At 41.4% G+C, this 26,119-nt stretch overlaps 1 protein-coding gene across 1 annotated transcript in view; it reads left to right on the forward strand.

Annotated features, from left to right (window-relative positions):
- Positions 1 to 26,119, forward strand: part of LOC137496931 (dopaminechrome tautomerase-like) — an 80,808-nt gene that overhangs the window by 12,537 nt on the left and 42,152 nt on the right. Inside the window, exon 3 of the mRNA XM_068225032.1 lies at positions 12,384 to 13,653. Within this exon, the coding sequence (XP_068081133.1) occupies positions 12,384 to 13,653 (1,270 nt within the window). The remainder of the gene's footprint in view (positions 1 to 12,383; positions 13,654 to 26,119) is intronic.

Here is a 26,119-nt window from a genome sequence, read left to right on the forward strand (position 1 = left end):
TCATTACCGATAAATATGAGAAGTCATAATTACCAACAAAATCATCTGTTTCAGACAATAACCTCAACAAATGCACATGTTCAGTACAGAATAAAACTGTATAACTAGCCACTGATTAACGTACAACAAAATTAACTAACAAACAACGGAAATAATATTCAGAAAACAAACACGTAAATACATGAAGCAGCAACAACTAACACAGTGCCACTCCGAATAAATAAAAAAAGCGACTGAGGGCTGAGAGCAAGCCAACCCACATGGCGATAGCTTCCTTAAAGTGGCATCGCTATTATCGTTGCCATAGGAACAGACCGTCTTCGAGCAGCGTTTGTCAACGTTTTCTCGCCGATGGCGCTAAACGTCAGACTCCAACTCCCGTGGTCCTTAGAATAGTTTAACACAGGAAGGCGCAACTATTAACATTTCTACAAGCCACCGTAAGGCGCAGTAGTAGACGCACAATATTCGCAGTCAGTGTGTGTGTAGCATTGAAAGACCCCAACTAGACTATGGTTCCAGTGTATGAGACCCTCACCAGGATTACTTGATTCAAGAACTGGAAAAGCAGCTCGATTTGTTCTGGGTGATATCAGACAAAAGAGTAGTGTTAAGAAAATGTTGCAAAGTTTTGGCTGGGAAGACCTGGGAGAAAGGAGACGAGATGCTTGACTAAATAGTAGCTCCGAGCTGTCAGTGGAGAGATGGGTTGGAATGACACTAGTATACGAATAAGTCTGAGCGGTGTTTTTAAAAGTAGGAATGGTCATAATATGAAGATATAAAGTTGGAATTCAAGAGGACAACTTGGGGCAAATATTCGTATATCCTGCACGAAGAGGAGTTAGGGATTGGAATAATTTACCAAGGGAGATGTTCAATAAATTTCCAATTCTTTAAGAACAGATAGGAAATCTGTCAGCTAGGTGACTGCCTTAAATGCATATCAGTGGTGATTGATTGATTGATTGATTGATTGATTGATTGATTGATTGATTGATTGATTGATTGATTGATTGATTGATTGATTGATTGATTGATTCATACGTGCATGTGTGTGAAAACTCAGTTATTCCGTACAAACAATAAACGTGCCTGATCGCTTCCCTTTGTATAAGTGATATTTTGTGTAGAACTGTGACATGAATTAATCATGTTATACTTACAGATATTTTAAAAGTTTTTAAAAGAACTTGTACTCTTTTTCTTCCATTTGTGCAACTTACACTTTTTTGAACAACCGAAACTTTATTTTTTCCCGAAATTTTCAACTGTTGTGTACCCTTTTTCAAATCTCGGCGAGGTGGCTCACAGCCAGAAGGGATACGATTCTATGAAATACCGTCTAGAAGGGAATTAGCAGGAAATTGGTTGTCGGCTATATGTAAGCAAGGTACTAATAAAGGAAGTAATAGGAAACTCTCGCGTCTGTAATCTTCATTTTCGCAATACGCACCATAAGAAGAGCGCAAAATTAAATATTTTAATGACAGGTGTCATACCAAGTATTCTCCCTCAATATCTGAGTAATCTACAGTCCGAAGAACGTACTTCCTGTGCAACAATCAGCGACGCTATCGTCCGCGGGGACAGCACTGATAAGCATTTTTCTCGTTATATTAATAACTATTGTATTTTCGCGCATAATTTACGCCCTTACATAATTTACGCGTCCCAATATTTTTGGGTCCAAAGTGGAGAACAAGAAATGTTCACGTATTTGACACACCCAATTGTCCCAACATCTATCACGCAGCTCCGGATGCGTTTCGAAATAAACATGTCAACTACTCCTATTGCGAAACCGGGCATTCCAAATACTAGGCAATGTACTGTTATCAGCCGATAGGAAATACCACTGCACTAGTCCAGTGAGAGAATCAGCGCATAAGTGACTAATCACGCTCTATTCCAGTCTTGTGCAAACATATTTTTTGACAATTGTTTCGGGAATAGGACATGAGTTTTGTTTGATCTCAAAGTTGTTTGTTAGTCCACAGTGAGCAAGTATTCGAGTAATATTTTGACCGTTCATCACGTCACCAAATGTGTACTACGGTATCCTGGAGATGAATTATGCCGTTTTCTGCGCTTCCCTACGTTAATTAACGCCCAAGTTAGCGCACGTTTACCCTCCACGGGATACGAGTGGTGAGCTGCCAGCCCCACGCACCAGATTCGATTTACGCGTACTTGCTGTAACGAGTCATACTTTCGCCTCCGGGCAGAAGCGCTCTCAGTCAGGAGCGCCAGAGTAGGAAATACACAAGCTGCTAAGTAGGTTACAAACACTGTGTCCAGCCCTGGCAAATATCACTTTCTCGCTCCTTTTCCCTGAAAACACCGTAACCAATACCTTACCTTCAACTGTTTTCCATAATAAAATTAACATAACTCACATAATACAAAACAGATTTTCATGACTCAAGGATCATTAGAAGCGGCGAATTTTATAGTAATTTTTGACACCAAGAAATCCTTTACATGATTCTAATGGGATAATCTACGCAGTTCACGGACATTCAATAGGTGTTCACCACCTGGAGAAAGCTGTCAGCGAGAACGAATGACAATCGATCAGTGGAAACTCGGGTAATGAAGCTTTAATTTGATGCTGTAACCAATTCTGGGAACTACGGGCTAACGGAGCGATTTTTGCAAGTAGGAGGAGCCTTACCCTCTCCCTCGAGTCGGACAAGTTTTTATTATAAAAAGAGGGTGCAAACTGAGGCAAGCGACCTGTTCGATTCTACCAGTTAAATTGTGAGGTGATACGTGCCGTGAGTGATTCTTCAGTATTCTTTGTTACAGTGCTACAAAGTGTGACCAGTCAGTAATTGTTTAAATGGTGTTTATATAGCTGAAGTTCTGTCAGCGATATGATTATATAACAGTGGAGTGAAAGTTTATCGATATTAACAGAGTACGGCATTTAATCCTGACTATGACGGTCATGTGATATGCGGAATGCTGAAGTGAACAAATACGTGTGTAAAGAGAACGTGAGTCGAACGCAAGAAGGCTGTGCGATAAATTCACGAACATATTTATTGCCGAAGGAATAACACGGGAGCTCAAATAACTGTGTAATGATGAATGATCAGTTATAGAAGCAAGTGCGGCTCAGTGACAATGTATAAACTACGATATCGGCTAAGAAACCCAAGCGTAGCAGCTAATCTGTATTCTCACATAAACTGGTGCTGAATTAGGCAAAGTTAAACCACGTTCGTAAGGATAGCTTTGGGCTTCTAATAACACTGAGAGTGCGAACGTGTGTAATTAGGGACCTAAAATGCCGACAGTGGAATAGATAGCCAATAGGGAAAGCAACGAGCTACAGGACAATACCAACACTTGATTGGAGGGCTCGAGCCTATGAGTTTCTCTGATCGTAGAAATTATGTGTTGCCATTTATCACAATTATAATTAAGTCAGATTCCCTCATTGTGTTGTGTGCCAGTGACATCATTCTCCTAGGAAGAAGAGGATTACCGGAAGCCCTGTACTTAGTCAAGACGCCGTGGAACCTCGAGAAATTCCTGCATTGTACGAGAAGTCAAGACACCATACCAACGACCCAGCGGCCGCCGAACACAGGACTTCAGGTTGCTGATGCAGTCGTATTGTGCGGCCAGAAGATCATATGTGCCTTCTTCGGTGAGTTGTGGGTGTGATCCAGACAGATGAGTACCATAAAATATTTGAAAGTCTATATCCTGTAAAAATGTAAATCTTTAATGCATGCCAATTCTTTAGAAATGTAGGGTAGGATTTCGATGTTCTCAAAGGGGTAGTTCTAGTTACTTCATAGGGCTTGTATTGATTTTTCACCACGGTCGGTGAGCGTATTTCTTTTTTTATTATGGGAATTAGTGCATGATATATTTAAGGCCCTAGATTTGATTTATTGTGAAGCATTATGAGAATTAAAGGGGCTGCCTGGCCGAGGCGGTAAAGGCGTGCTTGGTTCGCCCGGAAGGACGTGGGTTCGAACCCCCGTCAGGAAGTCTAAAAATTTAAGAAACGAGATTTCCACTTCCGGAGGTGCATATGGCCCTGAGGTTCACTCAGCCTACACCAAAAATGAGTACCAGGTTAATTCCTGGGGGCAAAGGCGGCCGGGCGTAAAGCTAACCACTCTACCCATCACGTGCCGAGGTTAACAATGGTGGAAGCCTTTACCTTCCACTCCTCCAAGAACCTTCATGGCCTGTACGGAGGTGACTTTGCTCTTTATTATGAGAATTAAAGGGATTTGTATATATTCACGTGAAATCACTCCATGTATGATCGGTAATAAATAATATGAGTTATCTAGAAATTTCTAAGTTTTCTGTATTACGTGCTTCACGTAAAGTGTTAGGTCATTCCCATGTATGGATTAAGTATGGTGAAGAAACCACGGTGTGACAAGTGAACTGTGATAATGTTTGAGTTTATTTAGATAGTGAGTGTTAGCATATTTTGTCCCGAGTGATAGGGCTTTTCTTTCTTCTATGATATGTGTGTATTGTTTATGCCGAGAAGTGGGACCGAGCTATTCAAGCGAATAAGGGATATAATTAAATACGGTGCTGATGAAATATGAACCTCTCCCCATATGAGTAAATGATATGACCGATGTTGTCTATTCCGCGGTAATGATATAAATTAGGCTAGATGCAAGCCGATATGTTTAACTGATGCGAATGGCATCCAAGCGTAATATGAGATTTAAAGCAAAGCGCCGAGATGGCCAGATAACGGGACCGACTGAACTCCCTTGTGTAGTGATGGAGAGTGAAAGGCGACGACAATGCAAACAGCTGACCGGTGGGATTTAAACCACCAGGCCAGGTATGGTGGGGTGTCGAATAAATTCACTAGTCCGGCTTCATGGCTAAATGGTTAGCGTGCTGGCCTTTGGTCACAGGGATCCCGGGTTCGATTCCCGGTAAGGTCGGGAATTTTAACCATTATTGGTTAATTTCTCTGGCACGGGGGCTGGGTGTATGTGTCGTCTTCATCATCATTTCACCCTCATCACGACGCGCAGGTCGCCTACTGGCGTCAAATCAAAAGACCTGAACCTGGCGAGCCGAACATGTCCTCGGACACTCCCGGCACTAAAAGCCATACGCCATTTCATTTTACCACAGAGTGCAAGGAAGGTGTTTTTAAAGGGCTCATTTCCATTCTCCGGTACCGATCTTATATATAACCTGTCAGAAATAAACACCGTTGGGTAGAGCTAAAATTCCAATCAATGAAAGAACTCCCCTATACCTTTATGTTAATTAAAACGACTAGGGATTTCAGAGCTGACGTCACACTTCACTATTGTCACAAGACACGAGTTCGTGTCTCAGCTGCACCAGAGCCAGTTGTGCCCACTGCCACCAACTACAGGCGGTTGCAACCGTCCATGATTTACCTTTGCAATGTCAAGCGAATTTATTGTCTTCTATTACAGGAGTGTTATTTGAATACTGTATTGGTCTTTGGTTCATTAAACGTGGGTCGTTATAGGGACCATCGTTGTACAAATGTCCAAGTCGTGTGTATATTTAGGTGACATCCCATTGGAACATACGATGTGTAGTGTATGCTCATTTCATGAGATAGCGAGATAGGTTATTCTAATAAGTGATACGACTTTCAGATATTTTAAATAAGCTCGTATATCAGAATATGTCTAACCTGGTTCATCCAATAGCTGATGTACATACTCGGCGACAGGACGACGACTTGTTAATTGAATATATGATTTAATAGTGTAACAAGACGAGTAAATACAAGATACGCCATCATCCAATTATTTCTGTGTACAACGGTACTAGTGTATACAGTGTTTTGAATATTTTCAGAGTGAATTTCGAATCTGGAGAAAGGACTAGAGAGGACAGTCATACACTCAAGAAAATTGCAGTGTTCAATTTATGTGTTTAATATGGTAGCATAACCATGTATAAATTATCCTTGTGCTTTCTCGGACATTAAAATTGTAAAAAAAAAAATCATTCTTCTCATTTCATAGGTAAATAGCATTCCTCTCATAGTTAAGGTTCCTTTACTGTATAAATAGATTACTGCCCTTTAGAACGTTCCACTGACCCTTATGCTCCACCGATGCAGCTAGTGTGTTATTCCAGCAGGGCAGGTAAGACTTCGAGGCCTGGCTTTGTTCGAAGATCTCATCCTAGGTACTCCATTTAGTGTCATGTTGCAGGATTGTTCTAATCTAATTGATGAACTTATACCACGAAAAGTAAAATATAATCTCGCGGTGATCACTTATATCGAAACATCCGTGCATAGGGCAGCGGGCGGCAAGTATTCATTGTCCCCGAATGCAATGTACGCTACAGCGGTAACAAAGAAGATAATTCCGTTGGCATGGGGGCTATTCTCCGGACCACCTTTTGAGCAGACTAAAGGCTCGCTCCCACCTAGTGGAATCGAATCGAACCGAACAGCCGAAATTTCCACTCGACCGCTCACATCTAGCGGAACAGAATCGAACGGGATTCTACGGGAATCTTCAGGCTTGCAATGGACGGTCTGATAGAAGGAGTGAGGAGGCAGAGATCGGAGAAGTTTCTGGGTGCATGAAATTAACAAGAGAGCCGAAAGAAGACTATTCAAACTTATTTGAATGTTTATTGCGCGATGAAGCTAAGTCTCGACGTAGCTCAGAATTATTGTATTGTAATTTCAATAATTATTTCAGCAGAATTTAACAGAAAAGTTCAATTTTACAGGAGGAAATGCTACCTCAGATGCAATGGGAGTCCGTGATCATTTTTAAAACAACTTTAATATACCAGATTGTGTCCTGTGGCGGGATGAAATCATTAATCGAGGTAGCCTCACCATTATTTTTTTACAATCTGCTTTACGTCGTACCGACACAGATATGTCTTATGGCGACGATGGGATAGGAAAGGGCTAGGACCATGGCCTTAATTAAGGTACGGGACGAGCATTTGCCTGGTGTGAAAAATGGGGAAACCACAGAAAACTATTTTCAGGGCTGCCGACAGTGGTTTTCGAACTCACTATCTCCCGAATGAAAACTCACATCCACGCCACCCTAACCGCACGGCCAACTCTCTGTAACATGAATTAAAGACAGTGAAGTGTAGTTATTGTCTACAACAGAGCAATTTAGTATACAGTAGCCTACTATTTGTTAGGAACACATATACGACAGTCTGAAACCTAGGGAATGCGGCTTAGAAATCGTTCACTGTAAATATAATAAACACTTAAATATAGATCCCATATGAGATGTGGTGTCAATTATCGTACTGATATACCGTATGTGGACTCCAACATAACATGATTTTGTGAGGAAGTCAAGAAAAATTATGAAGTAAATTGTATATAGACTACAGTAACCTACCACAAAATTTAATATTCTAGTAAGTTTGGTTTTTAATAGCCTTGCTTATTTCCTCCCAGGCATTATTTTTACGTTGTTGTATTAATGCTTGTGGGTCTTGTAGTAGAGGAAATTATATTTTTGAATTAAACTGGTAAGTTTTCCGTGTCTTGTATTAATAAATTAAATTAACTAACACAAAACAGAACGTTCCCGACCGCATCCAAGAAACAGCTGACTTTCCAGCTGAAGGTGATACACACTTGCCGCCAAATGTTCGTCCGAAAGATCTCTACCCGACCGTCTACGAAGTTGCATGAATCTTGATAATTCTGTTCGATTCCACTCCGCTATTCGAAAAATATTCTTGGCAGAGAATCCTGTTCCGTTCGGTTCGATTCGATTCGACTCGCGGCGATCGCCAGCTCTATCTCCCATTTAAACACATGTTAAAAACAAATTCTGTTCGGTTCGATTCGATTCCATTCCACTAGGTGGGAGCGGGCCTTAAAGCGGAAGTGAGTGTATAGACCAGGGGTTGGCCCGGCCTTGGGATGGCGCGGGCGACAGGGGCAGCGCCTTCGGTGTTGTCACACGGTTGGTGAGGGGACAAGGGGGGTGCGCTACTCAGAGCGAGTTTTGGCAATGGTGCAGCCAATGCCCAGCTGCCATACTTACTCACTCAGTGGATGTCCTGAACACGTGGGTGCAGTTTCAATCACTGTCTGTTTAAAAAAGCAGTGAGAGAATTTTATCAGTGTGCTTCGCTTTTACAAAAACAGTGTATGTGCGTATTGTGTGCTAATTCATAATTCTTGTAGTCTCTTGTACGTTTGTAGGTTTCTTCTTACTCGTTATTGGATATTATTGTGCAATGGTCCGAACAAAAATTCACCAGACTGTTATCAGTTGAAGAAGAAACGAAAGATTTTTACTGCCGGCGAGAGAAATATGATTCTGTCTGTTTATAAGCATTTCCGAGCGAATAGTATTGACGGCGGGATTAATTTACCTCGTGTGCTGATCCCGGTTCTGATTCCGACTTGGGTGTGCAGCCACTCGATAGTGACACAGAACATATATTAGAATAATAAATCAAAAACTCTAGCAATTTACATGAAAGGAGAACTATCCAAATATGAAATTTTCCCAACCACATATACAAAATACAGATTCATTATAGTAAAATAAGATATCCAAGAGAAAGAAAGCAAACAAGAGAGAATAGCGCAGGAATGGAAAGGGACGAACGAGGAAAGGATAAATATGGCTATAAAAAGAGAAACCCAGAACAACGAGAAAAATAGGATGTTCACAGTTACCAAATACGAGTATACCAGCAGGAAATCTTCTGAGCAAAATCTAAATGCTATATGCAAGTCACAACCACTTCCGTTATCACTCGAATTGACACAAAGTAACGTAGTTCTACACGCGAATAATCACAATATACTTCAAGTGAACCAGTTTCACAACATTCAGAAACTCAAATGGCGAAGCACTGAACGGATAGAAATGTGTGTACAGTAGGAGTCGCACAGTTGCCAATACACCACACGCACATTTAGAAAGAAACTCGTTACTAGGTTCGTCAATGAAGAGTTTAAATACAAAAAAGACAAGTGAAATTTCGGCCTGGAAATGCCATGCTCCCAGTCAGAATTTGCAAGGAAAGTATCTCCCAATGCAACTAAAGGTATTTACAGTAAAGAAATCAGTTTGTCATACCTCATCATGAACCAAATTGTACCAACTGCCCGAAAATGGAGACTTCTGGGCACATGTCCCTAAGGACGGAGTTGACGTTGGATGTTGCTCCCTCCACACAGGCCAAAGTCCATCTCAATACATTCAGAGGAAGGCCAGGTGTGGAGTAGAGGGGAAATAATGAGAAATATGTCTGGAAGATTCCAGAGGTTAGTGGAGCATGCGCGACAAACCAGGCGATGTCACATGACGTCAGCCGGCGAAAAGGAAGTTAGTTTATCGTAGATCGTAAAGGTGGATAGAGCAGAGTTCATGCAAGGTATGATGTGTGCAAATTCACGTAAGTATGTAAGTTCCAGTTGGAGAGAAAATGCGGTTTATCTCACGATGAGGGTAAGTCCATATTAATAGTAGAGAAAAGTTCTGTGCGTGGCGAAGTTCATAACTGTAGTTGCCGGTGAAGTGAGGAGTCCGTTACACTATGGAAGGGAATGTAGTTGCAGATATATCTAGACTATACTAATGCCATAACTAGTAGATATTTTCACTGACTTTTAGATGCTTGTTGTTTAAAGGGGCCTAACATCGAAGGTCATCGGCCCTCACTGACTTTTAACACTGGTGAATTACTATGATGAGCAGTAGAAGGTAGGATGTTTTAGGCGAGTAGATGGCTTAGAGACAGACAAGTTTAACAGGGAGAGCAAGTATATGCAACCCTTGTTTCATTTTTCTACGGGACCGGTTATGATGTGAAATGAAACTTCGTATCGAGTTTTTAAAGATCGGATGCCTACGTCAACCTCATCAGAGGAGTCAATGAGATGAAATGAATGATGTGATATCATCGCTGCTGTGGCAAATATGCGAATGTGACAATGCTCTTCCTATCCGTTATTTCCCTTAAGAATGCTCACGCCTCCCAGCCACATATTGATATGAAGTTCATCAGAATAATTTTCGTTGAGTCCATTTTTCTATGCAAGTATGTAAAGAAAATTGAACCTTACTGTACCATACAGTAGGAATGTGTGTTTGCTTGACATATTGACCGCACTTCTAGAGTGTGATAAGGTTCATTTTCCTTTACACGCGCGCATAGGAAAACGAACAAAATGAAAATTGTTCTGATCAATTCGCGAAACGAAGATACCTTCGATTATTCATCAACCCACTCACACCGAGCTGCAGTCGCTTAAGTGCGGCCAGTATCCAGTATTCGGGAGATAGTAGGTTCGAACCCCACTGTCGGCAGTCCTGAAGATGGTTTTCCGTGGTTTCCCATTTTCACACCAGGCAAATGCTGGGGCTGTACCTTAATTAAGGCCACGGCCGCTTCCTTCCAACTCCTAGCTCTTCCCTGTCCCATCGTCGCCATAAGACCTATCCGTGTCGGTGCGACGTAAAGCAACTAACAAACAATAACAACCCACTCATATGAAAATCTGATGGACAAAATGTTTATATATGTATTGTTTGAATATTATCTGAACCACATTTCAACTTCTTATTTTATTTCTACAAGTGGTTTAACGTGTCAATAACTGACAGGTTTCTGGTGACGGTGGGATGGGAAATGACTAGGTTTGGTGAGACAGCGATTCTAGCCTCAGTTACTGCACAACCCCGGCATTTCTGAGGTGTGAAAGTGGGAAACAACAGAAAACTATCTTCACAGGAGGTGACATTAGGGTTCCAAACCACCATCTCCTAAATTCAGGCTCACGGCTGCGTGGTAAGTACCACGAAGCTCACTCCATCTCATTTCGCCAAAGGTGTAGAATATATTTTCAACTGGAAAAGCGTAATTGCTCTTTCAGACATTATATCAGTTTGAAATCAAATGTAGTCACAATATAAAGAGACTACGTAATGATGCCGTGCTGGGTGGCTCAGACGGTTGCGGCGCTGGCCTTCTGACCCCAACGTGGCAGATTCAATTCTAGCTCAGTCCTATGGTGTTTGAATGTGTTTAAATACGTCAGCCTCGTGCGGTAGATTTACTGGCAAGTACAAGAACTCCCGCGGGGCAAAATTCCGGCACCTATGCGTCTCCAAAAAGCCTTCAAATGTAGACGGTAAAACAATAACATTATTTGACTACGTGATGTTAATTTGGCTTCAAGATTGTTTCAAATAATGAATGAAGCTTTCAGTAATGATGACCGCATTGTGGCCAAGTCCTTATAGTCTGATATCGGGGTTAGCTGGTTCGAGCACCATGGGCAGGAAAGAGAATGTTGGTCGACAAGGTATGAGAAGTGGATGTATACGATTTCTAATCGCCAGATTGCTTGTCAAAAGCAAATTCCAAACTTCTCTGCGGTACTCAAATAGAGCGACGTTGCTGAAGGCGATTCTTACGTTGGATGGCGATATTACTGTAAGTCTTGGGCATACTCCTTGATGTTAATCGAGAGGAAACGGCAGATTTCACCCTGACCCTGCCCCGTTTTCGTTATCATCACATATTACACAACACATAACAAACAGTAATCATATGGTCATTGACTAGCGTAATGATCTTCGTCACTGATGGTGCGCAGAAATACTGAAGATCGCAAACTGCTCAGTTTCTTTGCCAATGGACTTATACCAAAGGACCTGGAACACACACACACACACACACACACACACACACACCTTTCATAGAGAGTAAAAGTGAATCATAGAAAAGTCCCCAAATATTAATGTTTGATGGTATTTGACATGGTATCCGGTCTGGGAAGTCAAGAGTAACGGTCGAGAGGATTCGTTGTGCTGGTCACACGACACCTCATAATCTGCAGGCCTTCTGGCTGAACAGCGATCACTTGGTACGCTATGTTCCGAGCTGTCAGCGGAGAGATGGCGTGGAATTACTTTAGTAGACGAATAGGTTTGAATGGCGTTTATAAAAGTAGGAAAGATCACGATATGAAGATAAAGTTGGAATTCAAGAGGACAAACTGGGGCAAATATTCATTTATAGGAAGGGGAGTTAGGGATTGGAATAACTTACCAAGGGAGATGTTCAATAAATTTCCAATTTCTTTGAAATCATTTCGGAAAAGGCTAGGAAAGCAACAGATAGGGAATCTGCCACCTGGGCGACTGCCCTAAATGCAGATCAGTATTGATTGATATATTGCCATGGCTCTTCGGCACTGTAGCACGATGTTTTTTTAAATTTTGTATTTGACATTGTATTAGTACATTTCAGGTTAATATCATCAGTATTATACTTTGATTTGTTGTCCCAGGAAGGTAGTTAGGTCTCTATCTAACAGTCATGAAATGTGTCTATTGCATAATACGTTTCTATTGCAGGTGCCGCCTCCCGATTCTTGGTTGTACCATCTCTGCTGTCAACTTTGACGACCCCACGACTCGACCCTAACAACTTGCCAATTCCTCCCAATAATCAACTCAACATCACTCATCAGTGGTCTCAACTGGATTTCAACTACCCCAGTAACGACACACGTGACAGTGCGATCGAATCTGGAAATTTCATACCAGAAAACGTGATACCTTTCGGTATAGACGTCTGGGAAGATCGAATATTTGTTACTCTACCAAAATTGAGAGAAGGTATCCCAGCAACACTAGCGTCCGTGTCCCGATTATCCGACTCTTTCTCTCCGATGTTGGATCCCTATCCGAACTGGGACTTCTATAATGATAGACCGGGATGTCTGAGTATGATCTCTGTTTTTAGAGTTGCCACTGATCCTTGCGGTAGGTTATGGGTGTTAGACTCTGGGAAAGTAAACGTTGCTTTCAACATAACCGAAGTGTGTCCTCCTCAGCTGTTTATTTTCGACTTATATGACGATAGACTATTAAGAAGGTACGTATTTCCAGAGAAACAGGCGTTAGTGGATAACTTTTTCAACAATATCGTGGTGGACTATCAAGGTGACTGTCAAGATGTGTATGCGTACATGGCTGACACCGAGAGATACAACCTCTTGGTTTATAGCTATAAAAATCGAACATCTTGGAGAATAAGTCATGGCTCCTTCTACCCTGACCCTATGAAATTCAATTATCAACTAGATGATCTGAAATGGTACTGGAATTATGGACTGTCTGGTCTAGCTCTGGGACCAATGTTGAAAGCACACGAACGAATGTTGTATTACCACGCCACCACCAGTTATAAAGAATTTGTCGTACCTACGTCTGTACTGAAAAACCCAGCAGCAATCAATGAAAGCAATGACAAGTTTGTGTTACTTGGTGAGAGGGGTTATTCACGCAGCCATGCAGGTGGCTCGGCTATTTCAAGAAGTGGAGTACTCTTCTATGCCCTCCCCGAGCATCATGTTGCTGCCTGCTGGGATACTAACAACACTGAATTCAGCAGCTTGCAGCAAGGAGTTATAGGCGTGGAAAAGCGCAAGCTGGCTTTTCCCAATGACGTTAAAGTTGATCATGAGAAGAATCAAAGTGTTTGGATACTGAGTAATAATCTTCACATGTATTTATTTGGGAAGATCAATCCCCAAGCTGCCAACTATATAATCCTCAGGGCTAACACAGAGACTGCTGTAAAGAAGACCGTTTGCAGCCCTACATACAATATGTTCAGAAAGTAAGTACATTTCTATCATAGTTTCTCATCTATCTGTAAAGTAGGCCTGGTCAGCGGGATTACAGTATAAATCTTTGAACCACTGCGTTCGTTGTTCTCTTGGTAAAGCCTAACACTTGTTTCCTGTTTGTAGCACTAGCACTCTAATGAGATCCTTCCTTGATGCAGTCAACCGTACGTTGCTGAGTTATTCTCCAAACTTTTGTTGGGTCGGAATGTTTTTTATTCAATGGAATTATTAATAGTTTAATGATGTTTTCACAGCACTTATCTGCAGTAATTTCAGAGTGACCCTGTCAAGAATCTATCACCGAGTTTACTGTACATTCGTGATGCAGAATTAATGACTGACATATTATTTATTAGAAGGTACCTTTTGACGAACTCTCATAAATATATATATATATTATACAGGCTGTTTCCAGTCATTCGACCGGTCAGGATTGGAATGAATGAAGCCCCATCTAGCGGCGAAGGTAGAATTGTGCCGGCTGGGGCTATGATTAATGACTGACAGATGAAATGAAATGATATAGAAGAGTGTTGCTGGAGTGAAATATGACAGAGAAAACCGGAGTACCCGGAGGAAAACCTATCCCGCCTTCGCCTTGCCTACTACAACTCTCACATGGAGTGACAGGGATTTGAACCACGGAACCCAGCAGTGAGAGGCCTGCGCGCTGCCGCCTGAGCCACGGAGGCTCTTCACGAACTCTATCACCAATAATTAAGAAGAATATGTTTGCTGTACAGTGATTAGGGCAGGGGTGAACATGTAAACAAAACTACAATGATGATGAGGGACCTAACATCTAGGTCATCAGCCCAAACAAAACTATAACAGCAACTGTAGCAGTCACCACCACGGAAGGCTCTTGGACGCGCAGAGAGAAAGGAGACGACGGTGTCGGTCTTACTCCTTCCCTGACTGCGATGGTGCTGTCCCTCCCTTCCTCGCGCACACTTCGACCGGAGGTGCAATTCTGTTTGTATTCAGTATTCTGAACAAATGCTTAAATTTGATATATTTGATTAATGATTATTGTAATAATAATAATAATCATAATAACAATAATAATAATTTTAGCAAGCATAGAGCCTCCGTGGCTCAGGCAGCAGCGCGCAGACCCCTCACCGCTGGGTTCCGTGGTTCAAATCCCGATCACTCCATCTGAGATTTGTGCTGGACAAAGCGGAGGCGGGACAGGTTTTCTCCGGGTACTCCAGTTTTCCTGTCATACAGTATTTCATTCCAGCAACACTCTCTAATATCATGTAATTTCATCTGTCATTCATTAATCAGTACCCCAGAGGAGTGGGACAGGCTTAGCCAGCCGGCACAATTCCTATCCTCCCCGCTAGATGGGGCTTCATTCATTCCATTCCTGACCCGGTCGAATGACTGGAAACAGGCTGTGGATTTTCATTTTAGCAAGCATCATCAGTAAGCCTTATTAAGAATTAAGCACCTTTTCCCTGGCTGGGACATTCTATATCCAATAAATAAATAAATCTATATAAATAAAAATGAGTCACTAAATGTGTTGATAAGCGCAAAACTCGGGAACGGCTGGACCAATTCGGCTAATTCTTTTTTCAAGTATTCGTCGAAGTCCGAGTAATGTTTTTACGAAGAGAAAAATTGGAGAAAATGTCAGGAAAAACCGTAAAATCATCATTTCTCTTTATTCATTCAAACTGTTCGTCACTCTCTCCTTCTCCCACGTGTGCGCTTAACGCTGTCCTCTAATCCAGCGCGTTTGCCAAATGTCCGTAAATCTCAATGTTATCGGTTGAAATGGGTGAATATCGGATTATGTACAAACTTTCAAGCCGCATTTGATGCTGTTGACAGAAAAAACGGTTACAAAATAATTGAGTGTGAAAATGTGAATATAATGGAATGTTACCTCAAATGCACAATCTTCATTGCATAGAACTTATCATGTCATAACTCCTATTTTATATTCACTATATTTGTAATTTTTCACTGCTGGTAAAGGAACACTTCCGCTCAACGCAGGTAAGTTTGTTTTTAAATTTAAATGATAAGAACATGCACTATTTGTGTTTCTTTTCAGTCATGTTCAGATATTTGTATGTGCAGGCACGAAAAAGGCAGTCGCTAGCCAGCTTCTTTGCTATTAAATTTGCATGGGGGGGGGGGGGTCAAAGCAAGGCAAATGGTCTTCAGATATGGAAGTTATTTTTAAAACAAACCCCAAGTTCTTATCTCGCTTAGTTCTCAGTTTGTGACAGGAAGAATGTCTCCTTTGGTTTTGGTTTCGCGCGTACGCACTCCAGACAGTCGCACGCAGTGTCGTAGTTTGAGACCTTTGTCTACCCTGACTGTTTTTAAATCTTCGCTTCTCAACAAACAAGTTCATCGATTTCTTTGGTTGATTGGCTTATTTTGTTTGTGCTTCCATATACAGTATACTCATATCAAGACTCATGCCACCTATAAGACACGGGCGGAGCAACTTCGGTCGAAGAACTCGAAATGCTGCAAGCCAAGCCAATTTTCAGTCTAATCGGACAGCACAAATTTACAAATCAGTGAAGAAATGTGCAATGATGCGTTGATATCAATTGAGGACATGTGCTTGATGATGTCAAACAAAGTATCACCTCAATTAGGCATGGCCGCGCCCAATCGCCCGATGCACAACGCATTTAATCAAGAGTTGCAACGCGATAAACTGTACGATCTCGGTGCTTTAAGAGAATCAGATCGAATAAATCTTCCGCTGTTGAACCAACAACAAAAGTATGTATTTGATACTCTAATGAAAGTTATAAATGGAGGGATTTAGTTCTTGGACGCTCCCGGGGGTACAGGAAAAACTTTCTTAATTCCATTGATTTTAGCAACAGTTCGCTCACACAATGAAATTGCACTCGCACTTGCTTCATCAGGCATTGCAGCTACATTGTTGGAAGGCGGTCGGGGCGAATAGCCCATTCAGCGCTAAAATTGCCCTTGAATGTGCAAAGCAACGAAACTCCGACCTGCAACATATCGAAGAACTCTGCAATGGCAAAGGTTTTGCAGCAATGTAAATTGATAGTGTGGGATGAATGCACCATGGCACATGAAAAGTCTTTGGAGGCATTAGACCGAACCATGCAAGATCTGCGGAACAAGCAAAACCGATTTGGTGGAGCGATGATTTTGTTAGCAGGAGATTTTCGTCAAACCTTGCCAGTGATTGCACGGTCAACGCCAGCTGATGAACTTAATGCATGATTAACGTCATCAGTTTTGTGGAAACACGTCAAGATACTAAACACTTGAGTTGAAAAATGATCCATCTGGAGAGATATTTTCAAAACAACTAATTGCCATTGGTGTCCGGCTCCATGGCTAAGTGGTTAGCGTGGTGGCCTTTGGTCACAGGGGTCCCAGGTTCGATTCCCGGCAGGGTCGGGAATTTTAACCATCATTGGTTAATTTCGCTGGCACGGGAGCTGGGTATATGTGTCGTCTTCATCATCATTTCATCCCCATCACGACGCGCAGGTCGCCTACGGACGTCAAATCGAAAGACCTGCACCTGGGGAGCCGAACCTGTCCTCGGACACTCTCAGCACTAAAAGCCATACGCGATTTCTTTCTTTCTTTTTTTTTTTTTTTTTTCATTGACATTGGTAATGGCAAATTCCCTTCAGACGTTCTGACTGGCTGCATTTTCTGACAATTTTTGTCAGTTTACTGAATCCAAAACCGAACTCATTCAAGATGTGTTCGCTAACATTGCTCAAAATTACACAGATCAAATTTGGTTGAGCGAACGAGCTATATTGGCTGCCAAAAACATGGATGTAAATGAATTAAATTTCAAAATTCAAAATGAAATTGACGGTGAATTGAGGACATACAAATCAGTTGATTCCGCTACTAACCAAGAAGATGTCGTCAAGTATCCACCCGAATTTTTGAACTCGCTGGATTTGCCAGGATTGCCGCCTCACATTCTTCAATTAAATGTCGGATCAGTGGTCATAATGTTGCGAAATATCAACCAACCGCGTCTTTGTAATGGCACACGGCTAGCGGTGAAAACATTACTGAACAACGTGATCGAAGCAACCATTCTAACGGGGAAGAATAAAGGAGAAGACGTTTTGATACCACGTATTCCTATGATTCCGACTGACATACCATTTGAATTTAACGATTGCAGTTTCCAGTCCGGTTCGCTTTTGCTATGACCATAAATAAATTCCAGGGTCAGTCATTGAGTGTTTGTTGCATTAATCTTGAAAACCCAGGTTTCTCACGAGGCCAATTAAAGGTTGCCTGTTCCCGTGTCGGAAAACAATCAACTTTGTTTGTTTACGCGCCAGGTAATCAAACAAAAAATATCGTGTACCTTAAAGCTTTACGGTGAAAAATATCGTCATAGTGTTGATTGGAATCAGTGTTTTCTATGATAGTTATTTCCTACGAAGAAAGTGGAGTAAGTTTTGCCACATTATCTTCACGCAATCAACTTATCAAATTACTTGATTTGCAACGGGGGATAATTATGGCTCTGTGAGGGATTTGCAGACCTGCTGAACAGTTCCTATCTACGTTACAGTCATCATCATCATCATCATCTGTTTACCCTCCAGGTTAGGCTTTTCCCTCGGACTGAGCGAGGGATCCCACCTCTACCGCCTCAAGGGCAGTGTCCTGGAGCTTCAGACTCTTGGTCGGGGGATACAACTGGGGAGTATGACCAGTACCTCGCCCAGGCGGCCTCACCTGCTATAGTGAACAGGGGCCTAGTAGGGAGATAGGCAAGGATGAGGGAAGGAAGCGGCCGTGGCCGTAAGATAGGTACCATCCCGGCATTTGCCTGGAGGTGAAGTGGGAAACCACGGAAAACCACTTCGAGGATGGCTGAGGTGGGAATCGAACCCGCCTCTACTCAGTTGACCTCCCGAGGCTGAGTGGACCCCGTTCCAGCCCTCGTACCACTTTTCAAATTTCGTGGCAGAGCCGGGAATCGAACCCGGACCTCCGGGGGTGGCAGCTAATCACGCTAACCACTACACCACAGAGGCGGCTACGTTACAGTCAATCAGGGTTATTTCTGGGTAGTGATATGCTGTGATCTATTTGAGCATTTCCTTATTCACAATATTGCAGGTGCCGGGCTGAGTGGCTCAGACGGTTAAGGCGCTGGCCTTCTGACCCCAACGTGGCAGGCTCGATCCTGGCTCAGTCCGGTGGTATTTGAAGGTGCTCAAATACGTCAGCCACGTGTCGGTAGATTTACTGGCACGTAAAAAATCTCCCGCGGGACTAAATTCCGGCACCTCGGCGTCTCCAAAGATCGAAAAAGTAGTTAGTGGGACGTAAAGCAATTAACATTATTATTAATATTGCAGGTAATGAAAACACGTTTCTCCAGTAGTTTATTAGTAACTTTTGGTAGCTGTAGCAAAATTAACTCATTTGATGTTGATGATTCGTCATTTGCATTATTCTGATTTTTGCGTGCAGTACAGACTGAATTTGAGTTCGTTCCATTGTCATTTATTTTTGACAGATCGACGTCTGTCGGGTCAGCTAATAAATAAATAAATAAATAAATAAATAAATAAATAAATAAATAAATAAATAAATAAATAAATAAATAAATATTCCGCGTCTGTGCTGTAATATTTAACGCGATTAGTTGTCACTCCCGGGTTCGATTCCCACATCTACCATGAAATTTGTAAAGTGGTACGAGGGCTAGGACGGAGTCTACTGAGCCTCGGGAGGTCAACTAAGTAGCGGGGGTGGGTTCGATTCCCTTCTCAGCTACCCTCGAAGTTGTTTTCCGTGGTTTCCCACTTCTCCTCCAGGCAAATGCCGGAATGGTACCTAACTTAACTCCACGGCCGTTTACTTCTCTCTTCCTACTCTATCCCTTCCAATCTTCACATCATTAAGCAAGGCTCCTGTTCAGCATAGCAGGTGATGTCACCTGGGCGAGGTACTGGTCCACCTCTCCAGTTGTATCCCCCGACCCAAAGTCTGACGCTCCCTTGAGGTGGTAGAGGTGGGATTTCTCGCTGAGTTCGGGGAAAAAACTGACCCTGGAGGGTAAACGGATAAGAATAGTAAGAAATAATAATAATAATAATAATAATAATAATAATAATAATAATAATAATAATAATAATAATAATAATAGGCTAATGACAATATTGTCACGAATATGGGAAAATGATTGGAACCAAAAGGGGAGACAAAATAGCAAGTGAGAATAATTTTCTCGGCAAGTCTTTAGTTGCAGCCCCGTTACTTTCCTTACCCTCCGATACGTACCATCTACGAGTAGTTACCTTCGGTTCAGAAGGATCCACGTTCCGTTCAAGGCACAACCGGGGATTTGATGATGATGATGATGATGATGATGCTTGTTTAAAGGGGCCTAATATCGAGGTCATCGGCCTCGAACTGGGGATTTTAACCACGTTCGCTTCATTCTTCTAGCTCAAGGATGAGTGGTTTTCATCGTCCTAATACCCATCTTCCTTTACACCCAACATGTCATACTACAAACCACCTGAGAAACACGAAATAGTCAATGCATCCCTCCCCATAACGCTGGCGCTAGGAAAAGAATCCGGCCGTAATACCAGATTAATCCACGTAAGTCCTGAACTCTGATGACTGCGAAAATGACAGGAAAGAAGAATACTGCATGCCCAGTGTTAGAATTTTCGACCGACTGAAATAACGACCTGTTGCAGCATTTTACTGTAGTAGCTTAATACACGGATATAATCGTGCGAATGAAATTCTCATTGGCCGACCTACTTAATTTCTCCTTTTCTTCTTGTTCTTGTTGTTCTTCCGGTTTTATTCTTCTTCTCATCCTCTTGAAGTGCATTGGGGTGATCGTTGTTTTGAGAATAATTACAGCTGGGCAACCATCCTCCATTAACACTAATAAGAGGGATAAATGGAAGGGTCCAACACATTGAAACATGAATTTATTTATTTATTGATGTCTTTATTTGTGGCGAAGTTAGGGCTCTTGGCCCTCTCTTACACTTAACCGGCCAAAGAAAGACAAGGGCGACGAAGGGCATGGAAATGAAAGGCTTCCTAGAATTAGCAAACCTCTTCCATTGGATTAGGAAAATAACAAGAGATGACCAAGAAAGGTTGGGTAGGATAGAGTAATTGGAAGCAATACCAGGACTCATCTGAGGGCCCCTGGTCGCCAACTCACGCTCCCAAGTTGTAAGCACTTGTATACGCTGAATGTTATTTTACCACCCCCACCCATAGAGGACCTCTTGTCCTTAACGTGGAGGTTGGTGGGCTAGCAGACTCCTTCTTTTGCGGCCAATCACTTCACTTTGCTGTATTCAGCTACTGACTTGATATCGTCCATGAATTCCCTCCTTGGCCTCCCTCTCGTACTACGTCCTTCCATTTTCCCTCCAGCAATATCGTGTAATATCTTGAATATCGCAGTAGGGGACCAATCATACCATTCCTCCTTTCCGCAATTGTTTTCTGCAGATTCCTCCTCTCACCTACTCGAGCTTATACTACTCGTTAGTCACTCTCCCTGTCTATTGTGCCATATCATATATGCCCCAAATATTAATTATATAATATGGTGTAACATTGTGCATCTAATACAAGCAGGAGTCAAGATGCAACCTAGAAGTTGCGTAATGCAGTATTCCGTCATCGCGTGACATCAGTAATAACTTCTTATCTTTCATAGTGACAGCGTATATCTCGGGTACTCCGTATGAGTCAATCGGGGATGTACGAGAGTGTTTGAGAGCGGCCGATTATAAAAGGACCAATCACAGCCCTGGAAGCGATATGGCAGAATGAAGGGATTTACAAAACAAATTAAGTCAGTCTTACCAACTTCTAAATTTACAGTGCTGCACTACTCTTAATTTTATTAGGCAATTTGTTATAAAGCTATACTCCACGGTTTTAATATGAAATAGATGCCAGTTAAACATTAAAAGAACTACCTGTAGACAGTTGCAATACTTAATTTGAATTAATAAAGTAATTAACATATTTCTATTGAATCAGCGCTTTTGCAGAGTAGTGGGTGAGCAATAGCGTCATCGTACCAGTGGAATCCCCTAAGATATGACTAATACCGGGAGTTTGGTGTATATAGCAGCCTCTGGAAATGGAAAGTCACTCTGCTTTGAAGTGTGATCCGTGCGGGTCGGTGTTTTTGATATTAAGCCAGTGGTATAGGAAAGTGACTCTTTTAGTGACCAGTTTTGAACATATAAGTAGTCAATTTGTGAAACTGAAACGTTTCTTTTATGAAAATATGCATTACATGAATGCAAGTGATAGATTGTAGTTACGAGTGTGCATAGTATATTAACAGAGCAATTACCTTTGCTATATAAATAATATCACGTATCACGTATGTCAAAGTGCGGTGGTGACACGGGATAATAACAATAAAAACGATAGTTACTGTCGATATTTCCGTACCCGTGTATACGTAATTTGCTAACGGTTTGTGCCAATACCGTGTTCGGTACGCGTCCGGTTTCGCGAAGAACTTCTGCGAACCGACGTCATCGTATCGGTACAATTAAATGGTGTGTGCGAAGCACTATTACTACATGATGAAGAGAGAAGAAAAGACTTGCAGAGTATTTGATAACGCCATGCAGTTTGGTGCAATAATGGCGTAATTTGCTGGACGCTGTGGCCTGGAATCATGAAGAAGCTGAGACGCTACCAGTTGAGTTCATTTTAATTATAGGCATGCTTAGATAGAAGGAATTAGGCTAATTCGATCCCAGTGTAATGTAAATGTAAATGTCAGTCTTGTTGTGACTGAGCTGTGTTGTATTTTTATAGATTAATATCATGTTTCAGGGAAATGCATGTTTGGAACCCTGATTTTTATATATTATTTTATTTCCTTTTCATAAGATGGGAAAGAGGGAAATGATTAGGTGTAGATGAGGATATATATGTCTAAAGGTAACTGTGTATTCCATTTTGGTACAAGATGTAGACTCTTTTAGTATGAAGGCTACACAGCCTAAAGTTTGGTCTGGGAATAAAATTTAGCAAGGTATTTTTTTTCCTGCATGTAGCACGTTTATAGGAGTGCATGGCAGTGATGACCAACGTAAAAGTGCACCGTCGAACTAATATCTTCTAGATCCGCAGATAGAACTAGCTAATTGATATTGAGTTATGTATTTACGAAAAAAGGCAAGATTAGCCTGACACTGAGATTACAATGTGTGTTACACAGGGTGGAAGTGCCTAGAAATGAATATTGGGAAAGACACAATGGTGTTAGCTGCATGAAAAGAGAGAGGTTTGATTTGCCTCAAGTGTTCATTATGATTGTGAGAATCGAACTCACGGACCCCAAAGTGTTAGGCCAGATGTGTTGAGTATCATATCTGCAAGCCGTGTTATATTGGAATATGTAGTTAAGGCCATAGGAATGTGTATTGGTGCCTTAGTTTGAGTTCGAGGCCTTGTGTTAATTAAATGAACAGAGAAGTGAATGGCAGCGTAATTTATGTTCCCAAATATATTAGAATTTCTCAGGCAAGGATTACCAAACCAATTAGTTAGAGTCTTTCTGGCGAAGTAAGATGTTTCATAGCTGGAGCATTAGAAGTGTTCCGTGATTTATATTACAGCGTGCGAAGTGAAAGATCAACAGACGGATAGCTGAGCCTGGAGTTCGGTGTTCTTTTTATACGAAGGAGTCTAGTATCTTATTGTTTATATTTCAGATATTGAATACACAGATGATATTTTTTATTGCATGTCTTTACAGGTTTCTCCGAGAGTGTATTTTGTATTAATTTGTGTTACTTGGATTGTTGTTGATTATGTCATTGCCAGCGTTGATATATACTTGCTTTAAAATATGAGTCCGGAACTCATGTTATTGGGAAGTAGGCTTTTAAGCCATCCAATTTATAACAGAACAGTCTGTTAAGTAAATTCAGTGTGGATGTAAGCTAAGGTCCCTGAAATATTGATTTGATGATAAGTGATGTACATATAGTTTTATTATGGATCGGATTTAGCATAATTTTATTCTGTCGCGGTATGTCCTGTACTTATAATTTGAATGATATCCGTCAGGATGCGTTAAAATGAATTTAACTGCGTAAGTCGAAGCGAAGTGTGAATTTCTTCCCCAGGTCGTTGTGTTTATTTTGTTAATATTTTCATTTTGAAACGGGACATTGCCCGTCTTTTGTGACTTCTAATAAAATGATATTATGTGCTCGGCGCATATTAAATTTTTGGCATTTATTTGAGCCAGATTCTAATCGTTTTTTCACATTTTTGTTTATTTTGAATTTCAACAATGTTTATTAGTCAATAAATCCATCTTACCCCTTATTTTGAATTTTATTTCAGAAATTTATACTGTTTCCAGTTCATATACCCATGGTATTTATTTTATCCTGAGATTTTTAATTTATTTTAGCCCGATCAAATTTTTAAGAATCGAACACGCAGCTCTCCGATTGGCGCCGGTAGACTGTATTTCAGACGGGAACGGTATACTATGGTACCTTGATCACTCTCCTCCAACACGATAAGGTAGGAGGGCCAAATTCCGACCCCGCACCTAATTTCGTCCCCCTGGGGATTTCCACTTTGCACGGTTGGTACTCAATGCTTAGCCGCGCGCACACGTATAGCCTCATCCCGTTGTCTTGTTGTGAGAGTTGGTTGTGTGCACCACGTTTAGTTTCCGTGTACAAGGAGGATTCATTTTTTATGCTGAGCTGAGTTAGTGGTACATTCAAATTAACAGCCTGTTATTCCTAGAGTGAGCACTAATATGTGCGTGAAATACTGGAGTGCATTTCAGTCATGTGGTGTAGTTCCCGGCGTGTAATCGCTACAGTGTGGTAGTTGGCGTGAGTTACTCTAGCGGCCATTATAATAAATCAACGAATGTTCGTAATTTCGTCCCCCTTCGTTTTATTAGTTACTAGCGAATGTACCCGTGCTTCGCTACGGTATTCTACATTGTATTCGGTTATCGAAGTAAATAGTGTACATGCAGTAAATAAGATTGTTTTAAAATTGCATGTCTCTTAGCGTTATCCGAGAAAGAGCATGGGGAGTTCCCCGTACGTTGTTTCCAATGTAAAGTGTTTGTTACGGATTTGTGATATAGCGGCAGACTCACTTGCCTACTGCCATTCACAATCGAGTTGGGATGATTACGTAATAATTGCAGGCCCCATTGCCTACTACGCGGACAGAATCGATTTGGGGAGTTTTCGTTAATATGGCAGCCCCCTTCCTACTTCCAGACAGATTTCAGGTGAGGAGTTTTTATTATAATGGCAGGCAATTACCCTACTATCACTCGAAATTGAGTTGTGCAGTTATCATTATAATGCCAGGCCCATTTTCCTACTGCCAGCCAGCTTACTGCCAGTCACACCAAGTTGGTGAGTTTCCATCAAAATAGCAGGCCACTATGCCTAATGCCAGTCACATTTTAGATGAGGACATTTCTTTATAATGATAGGCACCCTTGCCTACTGCCAAACACAATCGGGTAGGGGAGTTTTAAACAAAACTGCATGCTCACTTGCCTTCTGCAAGTCAAATCGAGAAGGAAACTATTCATTATAATTGTAGGCTTTCCTTACTAATGACAGTTACACAGGAGTTGGAGAAGGAACCCTTTCCTACTGCCAGTCAAAGTCGGTGTGGGGAGTACTTATTACAATAGCAGACCCACCCTTTCTCGATCGCTAAAAATCGACATCAGTGAATATATATAGATCGACATACGAAAGTATATGCGTATTTACAATATTGAAGACCTTCATTTACAGATTAACTGCTACTAAACGTACGTCATATCGACAAAGGATTATACCATAAGACACGCCGGATTTAGTGGCCTAAATGGCTGGTCCTATGATATGTCATCTATTCTTGGGTCAGATTGAGTTAGAAACGTGGAACAGGGTAAAGGTTTTGTAAGATTATCTCACATTACATTACTTTTCGGATACATACATAGCATTTGGCTCACATATGGCTACTGGGTGGGCCAATTTTCGTGAAGAGTTTAATGATTCTGTATTTCATATAAGTAATTGAAAGTATGAATTATGCATGTGAAAATTCCAAATTGACTTAACATCGATTAAAGAGAAAAATCAAACGTAAAAGGGATACAGATACGGCAAAAAGTCATAAGACCACGGTTGTAGATCATTCCAAATTGAACGGAGATTGTGCAATCCGTTATAAGATAGGAATTTCCGAAGGTCTGCACCATCATTAAAATTGCCTGCGTATTTCGATATTCTTCGGGGATTCAAAGTGAAAAATTTAATGATCTAGGAAGTTTTCCGTTCGTTACAGGCTTAAACGTATAATTTTGTCAAATTTCAATTATCTTCTTTTTCTTCTGGCAGATTATGGCGCAATTTGGATTTTGGGCGAGGC

Source organism: Anabrus simplex, chromosome 1 (genome assembly GCF_040414725.1).
Source record: "Anabrus simplex isolate iqAnaSimp1 chromosome 1, ASM4041472v1, whole genome shotgun sequence".
In the NCBI taxonomy this organism is placed as follows: Eukaryota; Metazoa; Arthropoda; class Insecta; order Orthoptera; family Tettigoniidae; genus Anabrus; species Anabrus simplex.